This window comes from Bubalus kerabau, chromosome 4 (genome assembly GCF_029407905.1).
Source record: "Bubalus kerabau isolate K-KA32 ecotype Philippines breed swamp buffalo chromosome 4, PCC_UOA_SB_1v2, whole genome shotgun sequence".
Taxonomy (NCBI): domain Eukaryota; kingdom Metazoa; phylum Chordata; class Mammalia; order Artiodactyla; family Bovidae; genus Bubalus; species Bubalus kerabau.
This window is the reverse complement of record NC_073627.1, coordinates 15165192-15181409: the sequence shown is the minus strand read 5'-3', so window position 1 is coordinate 15181409 and position 16218 is coordinate 15165192. Positions and strand designations below refer to the sequence as shown.

The 16218-nt window shown below is 38.5% G+C and overlaps 1 protein-coding gene across 3 annotated transcripts in view; it reads right to left on the bottom strand.

Annotated features, from left to right (window-relative positions):
• BPTF (bromodomain PHD finger transcription factor) overlaps positions 1 to 16218 on the bottom strand; it is a 135828-nt gene that overhangs the window by 30970 nt on the left and 88640 nt on the right. For all 3 annotated transcript variants that reach the window (XM_055575491.1, XM_055575490.1, XM_055575493.1), the window contains 7 exons: positions 13085 to 15395; positions 8681 to 8805; positions 7800 to 7928; positions 5508 to 5658; positions 4506 to 4548; positions 994 to 1240; positions 102 to 253 (listed from right to left, as the gene is read on the bottom strand). In XM_055575491.1, coding sequence (XP_055431466.1) covers positions 102 to 253; positions 994 to 1240; positions 4506 to 4548; positions 5508 to 5658; positions 7800 to 7928; positions 8681 to 8805; positions 13085 to 15395 — 3158 coding nt within the window. The remainder of the gene's footprint in view (positions 1 to 101; positions 254 to 993; positions 1241 to 4505; positions 4549 to 5507; positions 5659 to 7799; positions 7929 to 8680; positions 8806 to 13084; positions 15396 to 16218) is intronic.

Genomic DNA, 16218 nt, shown 5'->3' with positions numbered 1-16218 from the left:
GGCAAAGAACAATTAGGAGCTGGATTAATCCCAGAGGAGGCCATTCTAAACTCCAACCAATGTGGTTATTAACAGCAAATCAACCTGTAAAGGACTCTTACCTGGGAAGTGGTTGTGCTTCCTCCAGAGCCTGAGGTATTGGGCCTAATGGTGACTGTCGCTGTCCTGGGCTGGAATGATGTAAAGGTTTGCTGACTTGTACCTGTACTCGATGGAATGATACCCAGGACTTTCTGCTGTACTTGAACAACGCCTTGAAAAAAAAGATGAAGAAGTCATTAACAACTGCTTCTTTAGTAACACCTCAGGTACTGCTTGGTTTTTGAGGAGAAACTAGGTGTGGCGGGGGGTTTTAGTGGGCTACATAAAATGTGAGAGCCGAAGACTGAAATCAGTGAAAAGGAAATGAAAAATAATGGCAACAGTATGATCTGGCAAATGTGAATTAAAACTCTCCACATTTCCCTTACCTCCTTGTGTTGCTGGCACATTTACAGCGACAATCTTGCTGTTTGCAGGAAGTGGAAGTTTGGTAATTACTTTTCCTGCCATAGTGACTGGATTGCCTGTAATTTGGAACGTCTGACCTGTGCTGGCAATGGTTGTAGCAGATGTGGCAGCTGTGCTGGTGGCTAATGGGGCATAAGACATTCGATAAGCTTCAGATTTAAAATAACCAGCAACGCAGCGACTTCTAGGAAGGCACCAATGCATGAGATGTGGCTCATTTTTGTATTTTTAAGAAAAGCATTCCACTCCACTCAAAGTAAGTGAACCATGTAAATGTTGAAAGTGAAATAATGTAAGAGAGGAGTTTCGCTAATGTAATATTAGGAACATTATCTGTAACAAACCTACTATTACAGTTGGTTTGCTCAACCGGCTGCAGAAGAAAAAGAATTTTCTAAAGAAAAGTTTCATTTCAGTAGGTAACGGACTGAAATTTCTTTTTCTTGAATGAAACCAATCTTTTATTTAATCACAGGTGTGTACCTGAATTTGACTGGCCTTGCTTAACCCAGGTGGCAAAGGTTTGATGAAAGTTCTTGTTCTGCTGGAATGTTACTGTAGCGGGAGACCCGACTTTAGTAGTTAGTACCATTTTGGTTCCAGTTGTAACCGGGCCACTGATGGGGGCCACCATGACTTTCTGTGCTGGAGAGATGGTACTAGTCGTGCTGTTTGTCGGGGAAGTAGTAGAAGCTGCAATCACTGTAGGCTTCTGTTGTTCCAATCGTTTCTAGAAAAGTCAGGGAGAGAAATCATGAACAAAAGTCATTTCAAATAAAAACGCCATTCTGTAAAAAGTCCAGTCACAATTCCTTCTAATCTAAGAAACTGCACCAAACTTCTAAAAATATTCTACTTCTAAAAATGGGCTCATATAAACTCACACCTGAATTTAATTTGTTGAGGAAGGCAATACTTTTATGACTCTAAATTACATATACTTTATTAAAAGTAGCTTTTCACAACAAAAATTTGAAATGATCATGTTTTCCCAGTCTGTGCAAAGGTCCAAGCTTTCAGACTGAAAACACAAGAGACATGAGTGATCTTACTAGACACAAGGATATGGTGCGACTCAGTGGTGGAGTTTAGAATAGACAGCAAATGATGGGCCTGTAAAAGGATTTAATTTCATCATGATGATCATTTATCCAATAATAAAGAATGAGTCAATTTTTTTTGGGGGGTGGGGGGGCTTTTCCATGTGACATGCAGAATCTTAATTCCCTGACCAGGGATCAAACCCAAGTCCCCTGCAGTGGAAGAGTGGAGTCTTAAACACTGAACCATTAGGGAAGTCCCCAAGAACAGGTCAATATTTAAATATCACTATTCAAGTTGGCAAACCTGTAATCAAGCAAGCTGAAAATTATAAACGATTTTTCTAGACTTATAATCTTCAGTTCAAGTATTTTTACATAAAAATCCTTAAGGGTATTTTATACAGAATGGTATAATCTGATCTTTCAGACTATAGGGTTATCAAAGACAATGTTTCTTTCCCCATAGATTGCTGCCTTTTCCTGACAGCATACTGACACGACAGCTTATGTTTACACATGTGAAAACTACAGATAGCATGGACTACAAACCTGGTGGGAGACCCTTTACCTTCATTACCCTATTTAATGCCTGGATCTTTAAATTATGATTTAAAGATGAGGAAACTGAGACTCAGTTCGTAAAACTAGTCTAAGGTCACAGAGCTAGTACATGGTGGAGCTCACTTGCATGCAAAGATCAAATTTCAATGAAGTATTTCCTGCCATCAAAAACAGCTCAGCAAAGATAGCGCACCCAGTCTTTTTACTGTTACTTTTGCACATGTCCTGTATGCCTGAAAATAAAGGGAGGTATTTTATATAATTTCTCATTTCTCAGAAGAAAAGGAGTTTAGTTTTGGATTCCGGGAAATCTCATCTGACTAAATTAGTTTTTTGTTTTTTTTTTAAAAAGGAGACCAAACACCTCCCCCTAAACACATAGCTATTTTCTGGGTCTATGCCTTTAAATATTGGAAATGTACACTCTGGGAAATATAGCCAATATTTCGTAATAACTGTAAATGAAGTATAACCTTTTAAAATTACATAAAAAATTACAAGGGTAAAAGAAATCATAGATTTGATATGTCCACAGAATCTGCTGGGTTTGTACACATATTCAAAAAGGCAAGTCTGTCATTAAATTCTAGTTGTCATTATTGCCTAATTTTTGCATGAAAGAAAAAAAGTTAAGATCATCTTCACTGCTAAATTTGAAAAGCATATTAAAATGAGGACTGGCCTGTTTCAAGAAAGATTCTGAATAAGGATTTTGAAGTAGTGTATAAATTAATTATATCCTGCTCTGTTCAACTAAGCTATATCCAGGATGTATGTCCATCACCTCAGAAGCTGACACACATGGGAAAAACAGAGACAACAATGTTCCTGGGGGACTTACAGGGGAAATAAATCAAGTTCAGGTTTTGACTTTCAATTGCCAGAGAAAAGTTCATTATCAAATGATAGAAATTGACTCCCTGCCCACCCCCACCACCAAAGCAAAACCTCAGGTTACATTGTAGAGATGACAAAAGACATCCATAAAAGGGAAAACAAAACAGTTAGCCTGTCTTTCCATAAGTGGACAGACAGACATGACAAGATCCATGTGTTGTTATCTCAAACTGTGATCTAAGTAAAGATGACCCATAGTAAGCCACAGTAAAAGATATATAAGAACTTGAAAAATGTTATATAAAATATGAAGGACAAGGTAAAATGTAAGGAAATGAAGAATCTGATTTTGTATGTAATTTTTAACTTAGTTTTGTGTCACTAAGTTAATGGTATGTATTTTATCTATATCTTGAAAATTTATATATTCAAGTTTGGCTAAAAGCTTTATTTATAGTATCTTCTTAACAATAATTCAGAGAAGGTAGTGGCACTCCACTCCGGTACTCTTGCCTGGAAAATCCCATGGACGGAGGAGCCTGGTGGGCTGCAGTCCATGGTGTCGCTAAGAGTCGGACACGACTGAGTGACTTCACTTTCACTTTTCACTTTCATGCATTGGAGAAGGAAATGACAACCCACTCCACTATTCTTGCCTGGAGAATCCCAGAGATGGCGGAGCCTGGTGGGCTGCCGTCTATGGGGTCACACAGAGTCGGACACGACTGAAGTGACTTAGCAGTAGCAGTAGTAACAATAATTATCAACAATAATTAACAACAATCTTCCTAACAGTAATTATCTTTTACACGGGTCCCTAAGTTGTCAGGCACAATTTGCTTTTTCATAGGCTACAGAGATTTTATAGATCAAAATTTTGCAGGGAAAAATTGTCCTTAGAAGCTACTCATCAGGACTTTTCTAATGGTCCAGTGGTTAAGGCTCTGTGCTTCCACATGGAACTCTGCTCAATGTTATGTGGCAGCCTGGATGGGAGAGGGATTTGGGGGAGAATGGAAACCTGTATATGTACAGCTGAGTCCCTTCGATGTTCACCTGAAACTACCACAAAATTGTTTGTCAATCGGGCATACCCCAATACAAAATAAAAAGTTAAAAAAAAAAAAAAAAGACTCTGCTTCCACTGAAAGAGGTGAGGGTTCAACCCCTGGTTGGAAAACTAAGATCCTGTCACATGACACGACACAGCTAGGAAAAAAAAAAAGAAACTACTCATTGAAATATAACAAAGAAGAGCTTAGACTTCAGTGTTCTTCAAATATGTACACTTTTTGCAAAAGCACAGCTTGGTATATCCACAGAATTACTTTCAAGTACTGAAATTAAGATACATGTGTGAGATACACGTAAAAACAAAACCACACAAACATATAATTACTGTGCTTTTAGCGTGCATGAATTTGGCTAAAAATGTCAATTCGTTGCCAGGTGGGACAGTACCAACTCCCCCACCTGCTGGGCAGCCAATCGCTGCTGTTTGAGGTGAGCCTCCATTTGGGCCTTGAAGTCCTCTGCCTTCTTCTGTTCACTAACCTTAGCCTGTTGCTCAACTGCTTGTGCCTTTTCTTTCTCCACTCTGCAGGGAAAGAAAGGAGGAATTTGTCAGAAACTACAGGCATACCTCAGAGATATTGTGGGTTTGGTTCCAGACCACCGCAATTACATAAATATAGCAGTAAAGTGAGTCACATGAATTTTTTTGATTTCCCAGTGCATATAAGTGATACTTACACTATTACTGTAGCCTCTTAAGTGTGCAAAAGCATTATGTCTAAAAAAATGTACATACCTTAATTTAAAAAATACTTTGTTGTTAAAAAATACTAATAATCACCTGAGCCTTCGTTGAGTACAGTGGTAACATCCAAGATCACTGATGGGGAGTGGGGACGGGGGTGGGAGTCAGGCTCAGGAGAGGGGAAATGTATGTATGCTTATGGCTGATTCGTGCTGTGGTAGGGCAGAAACCAACACAACGCTGTAAAGCAATTATCCTTCAATTAAAAATAAAGATCACCGATCACAGATTATTATAAGAAATCATATAATAGTAAAAAATTTCGAAATATTGTTAAGAATTACCAAAATGTGACACAGAGACACAAAGTAAACAAATGGTGTCAGGGAAATGGTGCCAACAGACCTGCTCAAGGGAGGGTGGCTACAAACCTTCAGTATGTAAAAATAAAAAACAAACAAAAAAAGCAGTTATCTGCAAAGTGCAAGAAAATGAGCAAGCCTGTATCCTATCAGGCATCTGGAATCTAATATTAGGTGAAACCTGGCTAAATGTCATAAAAGTATAAAATTATCTCAATTTAAAAATAAAACATTAAATCAAGGTAATTTGCAACTGACAAGTGGATGGTAACTCATAAAAACCAGGAAGAGGCCCTTAATAAACTACACACAGCTAGAGAATCAAAATGTGGATCAAAATTAGGACATACTGAATAAACTATTTAAGAAGTAATTCTTGAATTCTGAAGTGACAGAAATCTTCAATATCTGATCACATGTAAGCCATTTCCTTACCTTTCAGCAAATGCTCTGATCTCCCATAATTCCAACTCTTCCTCTGCCACCCAGGTTTCGATAATAACAGGGCCAGTTTGCTTGGGCGTTTCTGGTCTCTTTGGCCGCAGCGCACTTGATCGAAGGCCTTTCCTCTGAGGTGTAGGTGTTTCTTTGGAAAAGAAACCAGAGTATTCTAAGCAATATAGCTTCTAAAATTATAGTACTTCTGGCATCTTCTCTTATATGAAAAGCAAGGATTGGCAAAGTTTTCTTAAAGGGACAGATGGTAAATACTTTAGACTATGCAGGCCAGATGGTCTCTGTTACAACTTCTCAATACTGCCTTTGTATCATAAAAAGAGCCAAAAACAACATACATGTAAGTGAGTAAGTGTGGCTGTGTTCCAATCAAACTTTACTAACAAAAGCAGATGGTGGGTCAAAGCTTATGGGCCGTCGTTTGCTGGCCGCTGATATAAAAGTCCTATGAGCCTTTACCCAGCCTGTTCCCTCTGCCTGGACACTATTCCTAGCTCCCTTTATCCTCCTTTGACTGCTGCTTAATCATCCTTCAGACCACAGCATGGATACCAACTTCCTTCAAGAAGCATGGCATTCTCCTCCCAGGTGGGCTGTGGGGGTCTCTGACATGTGCAGCCCTGGCAATCTGTATTTCCCTATCACGGCACCGAGAAGAGGGACTGGAGAGTTGCTAATGGAAAGGAGGGATTGGAAACTATTAAGAATAGATATAATTTCCAATGATAAAGATTTTAAAAATAAAAAGTAAGGACAGACAAGCACTGAACTGTCCCATATGTTCAGGAAAAAGAGAAGCAGCAGAATCACAGGCAAGCAACAGAAGGAAACTGAAACAGCAGCAGGAGCTGGGCTGTAGGAAGTGATAAAGAAGAGTGATCTCAGAAGACTGGCAGTGGTTTGCGTGGACGGCTGAGGTCGAGACTGGCCAGGAGCACGTTCTTCCATCTGTGTGCCTCTGCCCATCAGTGCTCCAGGACAGCCCTGCTTTAATTCTACTAGTATTCCATCATCTTCTAGGACAGGAACCCTTCTTGTTGGTACTCTTTTCAAAAAAGTCATTCCTATTTATTCCCTAAGATGAGCTTTTGAGTTAATTCAATCAAGCTTCAAAAAATTAAATTTATACATTTGGGGACAATTAACTTCTATAAAATAGTAAGCTTCTATCTACAGACAGCATTTTCTTTTTACACATTTCTTAACAGATTTTTCCCTAAGCACTTTTACTATATATATAAAATAAAATTATTGACTTTTGTCTAATTATAGATCTTGAATCTGGACACCTTACTGCACTCTTTTTAGTATTAATAGTTTTGATTTTCAAGTATAGTACTATCATACCTTTTGCTTCCTTGAGAATAGGGCTGGATCCCATTCTTCTATATAATTGCCACCTAGTACCTATCATGTAGCTGTCCGTGTTTCTTTAGTAACTCTTTACGCCTGTTAGGTTATTTCTATACTGAGCACTTACGTATGACACAAGAGCTTGAACCCTTGAGTCAACACATCTTCACTGATCACTTACATGTCAGATCCTGCAGCAGGCTTCAGGACTACAACCAGACAGACTCGAAGGCCTGAGTCTTGGAGCTGATGGTCTGGTGTCAACCACTGCCCCACATCTTAATTGTTAAGAGCTATTTGTACCTTCCTCTGCTGGGCACTGTTGATTGTGGGCATCACAATGCCCAGGGGAATCTTGCTATGTTTATTACTTAAACATCTTTTTAAAAATGAAACTGTCCGTGATGAAAAAGTATTGCTTTCAAAAGTTGAATGAAGAGTTAAACCAACACTGCAGGGCAGAAACGGAGACTCTGACATAGAGAACAGAATTATGGACACAGTTGGGGACGGAGAGGGTGGGATGAACTGAGAGAGTTGCACTGAAATATTTACACTATCATGTGTAAAACAGACAGCTAATGGCAAGTTGCTGTGTAGCACAGGGAGCTCAGCCTGATGCTTTGTGATAACCTAGAGGGGTGAGATGGAGTGGGAAGGAGGGTCAAGAGGGAGGGGATGTGTGTATACCTATGTCTGATTCATGCTGACATACAGCAGAAACCAACACAACACTGTAAAGCAATCATTCTCCAACTAAAAATAAATTTTTGTTAAAAAGGCATTTTAAGGTGCCTCCCACAAGTACCTACGGACGATGAACTATTAAACAGTTAAAGAAATAATTATAATCAAATTTCAATTCATAAAAGGTAAGGATAACAGGTGAATAATAATAGAATTCTTTCTACTCCTTACCTTTTGGTGCTTCTGGAACTCCAATGGGGCAAATGATTTTCCTGATACAATATTCAGATCGAATGCCATAAGGACCAACATCTCGCCTCTTAATTATTTCTGTCGTTGTGATTTCAGTTTCTGATGTTTCTATGGCAATTTGATTCACACAGTATTAATAACCACCCAAAATATTCAAAGAATAAAAAAGTACAACATCTGGTGCTTTAAAAAAGACACACATGGACTAAACCTCTGGAAACATTTGCTTAATGAAGAGCTGCAGCGCCATCACCAGAGTGTCCTCCTCAATGAAAATTTCTAAACTGAGCAAAATGCTGTTTGGGGACAGCTTCGTTCCTGGAGGTAAAATTCAGCCAAGATAATAAAAACCCTAGGAAAGCAGCAGCAAGCACAGGGTTCCAGGTGTCCCGTGTATGGTATAAGAAATAACTTCTAAAACTTCACAATGGTTCACACATTAGTGATTCATCTTATAATCCAAACCCTTCCCCTACCACCAAGATTTTATAGCATATGCTGCCAAACTTTACCAAAGCTGTGTTTTTAAAATGGGCTTCCCAGGTGGCTCAGGGGTAAAGTGCTGGCCAATGCAAGAGATGCAGGCTTGATCCCTGGGTTGGGAATATACCCTGGAGAAGGAAATGGCAACCCACTCCAGTATTCTTGCCTGGGAAATCCCATGGAGAGGGGAGCCTTGTGGGCTATCGTCCATGGGGTCACAAAGAGCTGGACACTGAGCAAACTGAGCACATTTTTAAAATACTAGCACTATCTTTTAATAAATAACAGATACGCTTACAAGGAACTATCAAGCGATTTTCTCTTTTAAACTAGATTTTCTCTTTTAAACTTAAGTTAGAAAATAAAAAAACCCTTACCTGTCCGTGTGGTCCCTCCTCCTGGAGGAGCCTTAGCTGCCATGTCATCCCATCTCAGACTTGCCCACAGTAACCGCAACATAAGACTCACTCCAGCTAAGGACTTCACAGTCTGAAGTCTATACCTGAAAGAAAAACCCAGAAAAACCATGTATGTATATAAACACACACACACATACACACACTGTATTAAACTGAAGGACTGCTTTTTGTCCTCATTGTGACTTCAATATTTATAATATGGCTTTGTAAATGCTTTGGTTATTATGTGTCCCTTAAGAAAAGAACTTTTTTATTCCCAGGCATAGCACGTATCTAACAATTTAAAAAGGGGCTGCAGTCACCTTAGATGCCATATAAATTTGTAAAACAAGAACATTTCATTGTAAGATTGATATGGAAATAATTTATACAGATTTTATAAATTTAGCCTAGTTCTAAAATACGTGTTAGAAAAATTATGAGAGAAAATAAATATGAAGAAATAAATAATGTCAGCAGTGTGATAAGTGATCTGAAGGATAAAATCTTAACTGACTGATTTTTGCTGAAACAAATATGAAAATGTTTAATTTTCTCAAAAAGCAAAACAAAAACAAAAAAGACATCATAAATTCAACAAGAGCTTTCCAGATGGACCAAAATTTTGTATTCAAATGGTGGTTCTTCAAAACATGGAACTACTGAATGGTAAATACTGCTAAAACTAATATCACTTTAGCAACACTGGTATAGTTTTGGAATTCTTTGATACAATGAATAATAAAAAAAAGGACATTACTGTATTAATTACTAGTCAGGAGACAAGGGAATCTCTGTGTTCAGGTTTCTCCTAAGCACTATATACAAAGTTATCAAACATTTTAGATATTATTTTAAAAATAATATTAAAAATGCATTCCAGAATGAATTCACAACTGCAATGAGTATCATGTCTTAAAAATAGTACATTTTAAAGCAGCTCTAGGCTGTCAATTCCCTATTAGCGGTTTTGTATCATTAAGTATTTAACTGACATTTCCATATACTGAAATGAATACACTGATTGTACTGTAGAGAAGAACTATGACACGAAATTAATTTCCTCCTCTAATGGAGGTACAGGTAAATCTTAAAACAATTTGTATTTGAAAAGCAATGCTTTCCATTCTTAATGTTAAGTTAGAAAAATGAACAATGTGAGGAAAAAAAGCTCTAGCCAAAGAGTTGCTGCCACTTCTTAACTTCCCTTTTCCACCTATACTACTATTATTTTCTTCCCTGTACTACCAGCGTGTGAACCCTCTGACTTGTACAGACAGTTCTTAAATTAGAGGGCAAATGTTAAGTTGCACAGGGTAGGCGAGGGGGAGTGTGTCACTTTCAGACCACACCCCCTACAGAGATGCCTAGGGAACTTCGGACTCATGGGAGCAATCAAATATTTATTTGGAGGTTTTTCTCTTTCTCTCTCTTCTTCCTCCGCTCACTCGCAACAAACAACTTGAAAGTATCTCTGGTTTTACAATGGCAACACTACCAGGTGGGGAACACATCCATGCATTAGAGCCTGTTCATTCATTTATTCATCCAAACAGCACTTGAGTGTCATCTATGTGTTCAACTAAGTAAAAGGAGCTGGGGACACAGATGAATTTTAATCTCTTCCTACATCCTCAGGAGCTGTTAACAGAGGAAAGCACAAGGAAGCGGTTATCGGATTTGGTTCAGGGATGGGGATGAGAGCTTTGCTAGAGTCTCAAAGACAAGGGTGTGGGGGCAGCTGACCAAAGGCAAGGGGGCACACACGTGCTTAGGAGGAAGGTGCATGAGGGCTCACACTTCTTCCTAGAAACCACATCTGGTGTGCTAGGACTGGAGGGAAGGGGTGTGGAGGTGTAGCAAGAGATGGAGCTGGCATGAGAGAAGGAGGAAGCCAGAATGTGCTACACCAAACAGAAGAATTAAAGGACATCAGAGACCATCTATAAGGAGATCTCTAAAACGTACACAGCTCTGCACAGGTGGTAAAAGGGCGTACAGGTGACACACACTCTCCCCTCCCAGCCCTGCAGTAGTTAACACGTCCTCTTGATTTTTATTTTAAAAGCTTTATGGCCGCACTGTGCAGCATGTGGGATCTTAGTTCCCTGACCAGGGATGGAACCGGTGTCCCCTGCACTGCAAATGAGGAGTCTTAACCACTGACCCACCAGGAAGTCACAATACACCTGCCTGCTCAGCTTAGTCAGAATAATCACAGGATAGATCTGTATTTTAGAAGGATCCTTCTAATAGCACTATGAGTTCAAAGTGATCATGATACACAGAATCAGGGCTTGGGGAAAAGAGAGTACGGGAATGGACAGTGTAGAGGGAAAAAAAAAAGGCCCTTATGAGTCAATGAGACAAGTTTCACTTTTTCAATATTGCTCAGCCTTAACATTAAATTTAATAAAGACCAAACATGTGTGCCTTTGGCATTCTTAGCTCCTACTCTAAGCATCAGACATATTTTTATTCAAGTGTGAGTAGAAAAATGCGTTTCACATACATGGTTTTTATAGCAATATATATATTTTTTTAAATGCATTCTGAAGTCAAAAATAATTACATTTTTACCCATGCCTCTGTTAGGTAGAAGGGATTATGGTTCTCTCAACCTCAGCAAATTAAGACATTAGCATATATCTGAAGGCAATACCTGTTTCAAATGTATAGGAAGGTATTTCCATCTCATTTCTCATTGAAAAATGAGAAATGAACTAAACAGATACAAACTGTGCCCCCAGTGCATATTAAAACATAACAGTACAAGGCTTCTGACACCCAGCCGTGCCCAGAGAAGGGCCCTGGGCAACATGGGAGCAGAACTGGCTCAGAGAACAGTGCTTCCCAGTCAAGCCTACCTTCCATTTCAGAATAGAAAGGAGCAGAAAGGTCGGCCTCCACAAGTGCCAGGTCACTTTAATTAAAGTATTTTACACAGTAACTTTTCCAGTGGGAAAGAAGTTACCTGCAGGACAGTCAAGGATACATTTGGGGACCGCTCTCAATGAAGAAAGCAGAAAAGTGCAGAGTAATCCTACAAATCCATGAACTGTAATGAAGAGTTCCTTGATTCCCTGCAGGATTCTGCAAATCCTTCATTGCAGGCCCTGCAGAGAAATTGTACTTTTCAGCTGTCTCTATTGAATGTGTAATGGAGTGATATTTAATTCAAATCAAAAGATGAGTTATTAAAAAACTTGGTCAAACCAACTATGGTCATATTAATTCCTTCATACTGAGTATTCATTACAGTCTTTTTTTTTTAATGCTAACTGTAATATAAAGAAAACCGAAAAAGTATGATTTCAACTTAAAGAAACCATATTAAAGACACAAAGACATGAAGCCTAAAGTGAAATGGCGTCTGCTCAGGAACTTGCTGACGTCATGAACTTCAGGATCTCAGGCGAAAACTAACTGCAAATAAGGCCGTTCCTGGCTTCTGCGCCTGTCCCACAGAACTCCTTGTTTTTAATGTTCATGTTCCATCCTTTTCAGATGTACAGGTGAAGAGATAAAAAGACGAGGCCATGGAAAAGGACAAAGCAAGGGGCAAATATGTGAAATGCGATACAGCAGATAAAGGACTGGACTGAGATTCAGGAAAACCAGGCACTGCTCCTAACTTCCCCTGTGGCCAGAGGCAAGTTACTATGCGCTGAAAAAAGATAACGAATTTCTAAGCTCCTTCCCCAATTTAAAACTACATGATTTTACAACTGCCAACTCTTTGTACTTATGACTCATCCCCAAAGCTTAATGCCCAGAAAATTTTAAATTAAGACTATTTCTGGGTTTAAAGAAACTCTCTAAGGAATCTCAGATTACCTTTCCTCACAAAAATAACAGAGAACTCCAAAACAAATGTTTACATTGCAAATAAGTTACATTCAGGAAGATTTCTACATTATGATGAACCTTGTGTGAGTCATAGGCATGTCTCCTATGTCTTCTGTTTTTATGAATTATCTAATAGAAATATTCAATAAAATACAAACATTCCAGAAGGTTGATGAGTATCTAATTCTGTGATTACTTCATTCCCAAAGCAAACACATGGCAATATCTGGAAGGTCAGACCACAAAAACAACTATGTTTGACACATTTCTTGTGTCTTATGACAAGTGAAGTTGAGTTTCATGTTAAAAGATTCCCTTACATTTTCAGTCTTTCAACATTTTTTTTTCCCTAAGCAAGCTTTAGTACCTACCAGCTGGCCGAGTTAAAAACTCTGTATCTTATTTCCATTACTAACATGCCTATTAAATATATATTTCCCTGTTTTGTTTCTATTATCTCATAAATGAGATATTCTTATTAGACAATTTTTCAAAAACTTTCTCCCTCCCTCAAATGCATTTGAAAGTACATACCTCCAAGTGATACCAAAGGTTGGTCTAGGAGAAGGATATGGCCATATATCCAAGGCAGGTTTTGCATTGTAATTAAAATAAGGGACTTCTCGGATTCCTCCTTTTCTGGCCAATTTTTTTAGGTCATCATTGGGCAAAACAAATATGCTCTTCTTGCTGCTCTTGGTGATAAACTTTCTGTACGATGGCAGAGCTGTACCTGAACGAGTCTTTTTGGGTCTTGAAAACTTCATGAGTTTCACTTTGTCTCTTGTGGAATATTCTTTGCTCACGGTCATAGATGTTACCAGAGTGCCTCCTGCGGTGGTCAGCGAGTCTGTCACTGTCGTGGTGACCACGGTTTTGCTCTGCTCCTTCACAGAGATGATGTCCACGTCACTGCCTGCAGAGGGCGTGGAAAGCTTGGTTACTGTTGTAGTGGTGGTTGTGACAGTGGACTTGGCACAATTTTCCGTGGAAGAGACCACGGTCTGCTTATCGCCCTTTGCTACCTTAATTACGGTTTTTGATTCTGTGGCCACTGTGGATGTCATAGTGGTGACTTCTGTGATGACTGTTTTTCTTTTAGGTTCTCCATTGACATTTTCATCTTTGTTGGTGGGCAGGCCATTTTCATCAATAAAATCATTACTGAGGTTAGATTCCTCTCCAGAAGTAACAGGGGACGAAGTAACTTTCTTAACTTTGGAGGTGTCAACTTCCATATCTTCTACCTGATCGGATGAACTGCCTTCTGGACAAGACGGCAGAGGCATGGCGGCCTGGGCACTCTCAGACTCTTTGGTTGATGGCAGTGTCTCCAGGCTATCATGGTAGTCACCTTCAGCATCTGAAGACCTCAGTAAACATGATTTTGTTTCCAAGCTGTTTTTTTCATTAAAATCTTCCATGATGACATCACCATTCATGAATGGCTTTACAGTAGATTCTTTAACAGTCAAAGGCTTGATATCATTTTCAGGAATAATTTTATTTATATTATTAACCTTTGGTTCAATGTCACCACTTCCTATTTTACTCTCAGAGATGTCTCTCAAGCATTCACCTTTCAAATATACTTTAGCTTTATTATCTTTTCCATTTATTTGAAAGGTACTTGCTTTCTGTCCTTTCTTTTCAGACTCTCGGTTTTCATTATTCTTTTTATCGGTGACACTTTTCAGACTGTTTTGATCGATACATTTATTAAGTGGTCTCTCCTCTAGTTTCTGATCTTGACTTGGCTTTCTACCATTTGCATCATTTACCTTACCCTGCAGCCTGTCATCACAGCTTCCAGTAGTCTTATCTGAAACAAATGCACGTTTCAGCGGTTCAAAGCCTTCACTACCTTGTTCTTGAGTTATTAACTGTTCAGAAATACTTTCATTGCTATTTTGAACAATCATATCTTCTTCACTGCTGTCCTGAACAGACATAGTATCAGAACTATTTTCCAAAGTGCTATTGTATTCAGAGTCACATCCCAGTTTTCCTTCAAAGTCTATTGCTTTTGACAGAGACGGGATATCTCTATCATCAGTACTTTTAGGTACTGACGGAAGCAAAGGGCTCTGGGAGGGACACACAGAGGTGTCATTATCTTCCTGTATGAATGGTTTTCTGTTCTTATAGATCAAAGTGCCAATTTCATCTGCGCTGGCTAGTTTAGGGTCATCAATGAGAAAATCAGCTCCTTTTGTTTTCATCTTACTGGGCTCCTGGCCTTCACCGGCAGGGTCAGAGAGACCCTCGTCCATGTCATTTCGAACAGAATTTCGTTTTTGACAGTGTGTCTCTGCACTCTGAATGGAGACATCCTCTAACATTTGATCTTTTGAATAAAGTTTGTTTGCTGTATGATCAGGGTCAGTGATTCCAAGAATTGAGGAATCACTCTGTGAACATCCCCGAGTTGAATCTTCGGATTTATCGTTACTTGTGTTAGAGCTCTGTTCTTGTGTAAGCAAGTCACTCTGACATCCTTCTTTTACTTTCGTTATGACTGGTGACTCAGACAGACTTTTCACAGAACTTGTAGGGGTCTTTCCCGAACCTTTAATCCCACCCTCCAACTTCATTTTTTCGTGGCGTTGTTTTTCTTCCAGTGTAAACTGTTTAATTCTCCTTTCCAGAAGTCCATCTAGTTTGGATGATTTGATTTTCTTTTTATAACTAGTCCTTAGATGAAAACCCTCACTGACATTGACCACATCTACTTGAGAGCTTTCCTGACAATTTACATGGGACTCTGTTTTCACATCATCATCTATTTCCATCGGTTCTTCTTTAAAGGATTTATCATTGTCAGAATCTAAAACTTCTTTTACATCTGTGAAACAAAGACATTGATATAAATGTAGCTTTTAGTTTGAAATGTGGAATTCATGATAATATTTTTATTTTAAAAAAATACCAGTTTTTCTTACTTTTATTCAAAATCTTTAACTATAAATAGCTATATATTTAAAAGTTCCTGATATGATTAAAATAGGTCAATGGACAGGGCTAAACTTTATAAAAGGTTAAAAACCACATACATACCAAATATTTAAATATTCTGATTCTCAGTATCTAAAAATGATGGAATGTCACAATAAAAAATTAGTACATGATATCTATTGCATACACCAGTACCTTCACGTAAGATTTCATTTATTTTAGGCTTATAAAACATCTTAAGGCTTATGCATTATCTAACTCATTTAGTTTTTAAAAAACAATTGTTCACAAAAGACAAGTTCCTCAAAAGGCTGAACACAGAGTTATCTTTGATTCAGCATTCCATCCCTACATATTTACCCAAGAGAAATGAAAACATTTGTCCACATAAGAACTTCTATACAAATGTTCTTATTACCATTATTCTTAACAGCCAAAAAGAAACAACCCAGATGTTCATCAACTGATGAATGGATAAACAAAACATGATGTATTCATACAATAGAATATTAGGTGTAAATAAAAAGGAACGAACTACTGATATTAATATATGCCACAACATGGAAGAACTCTGAAAATATGCAAAGTGAAAGAAGCCAGACACAAAGGACCACATGCTACCTGATTCCATTTATACGGAATGTCCAAAACAGGCAAATCCATAAAGACAGAAAGTAGATTGGGATTTAGGGGAAGATAGAGGACCAACTGCT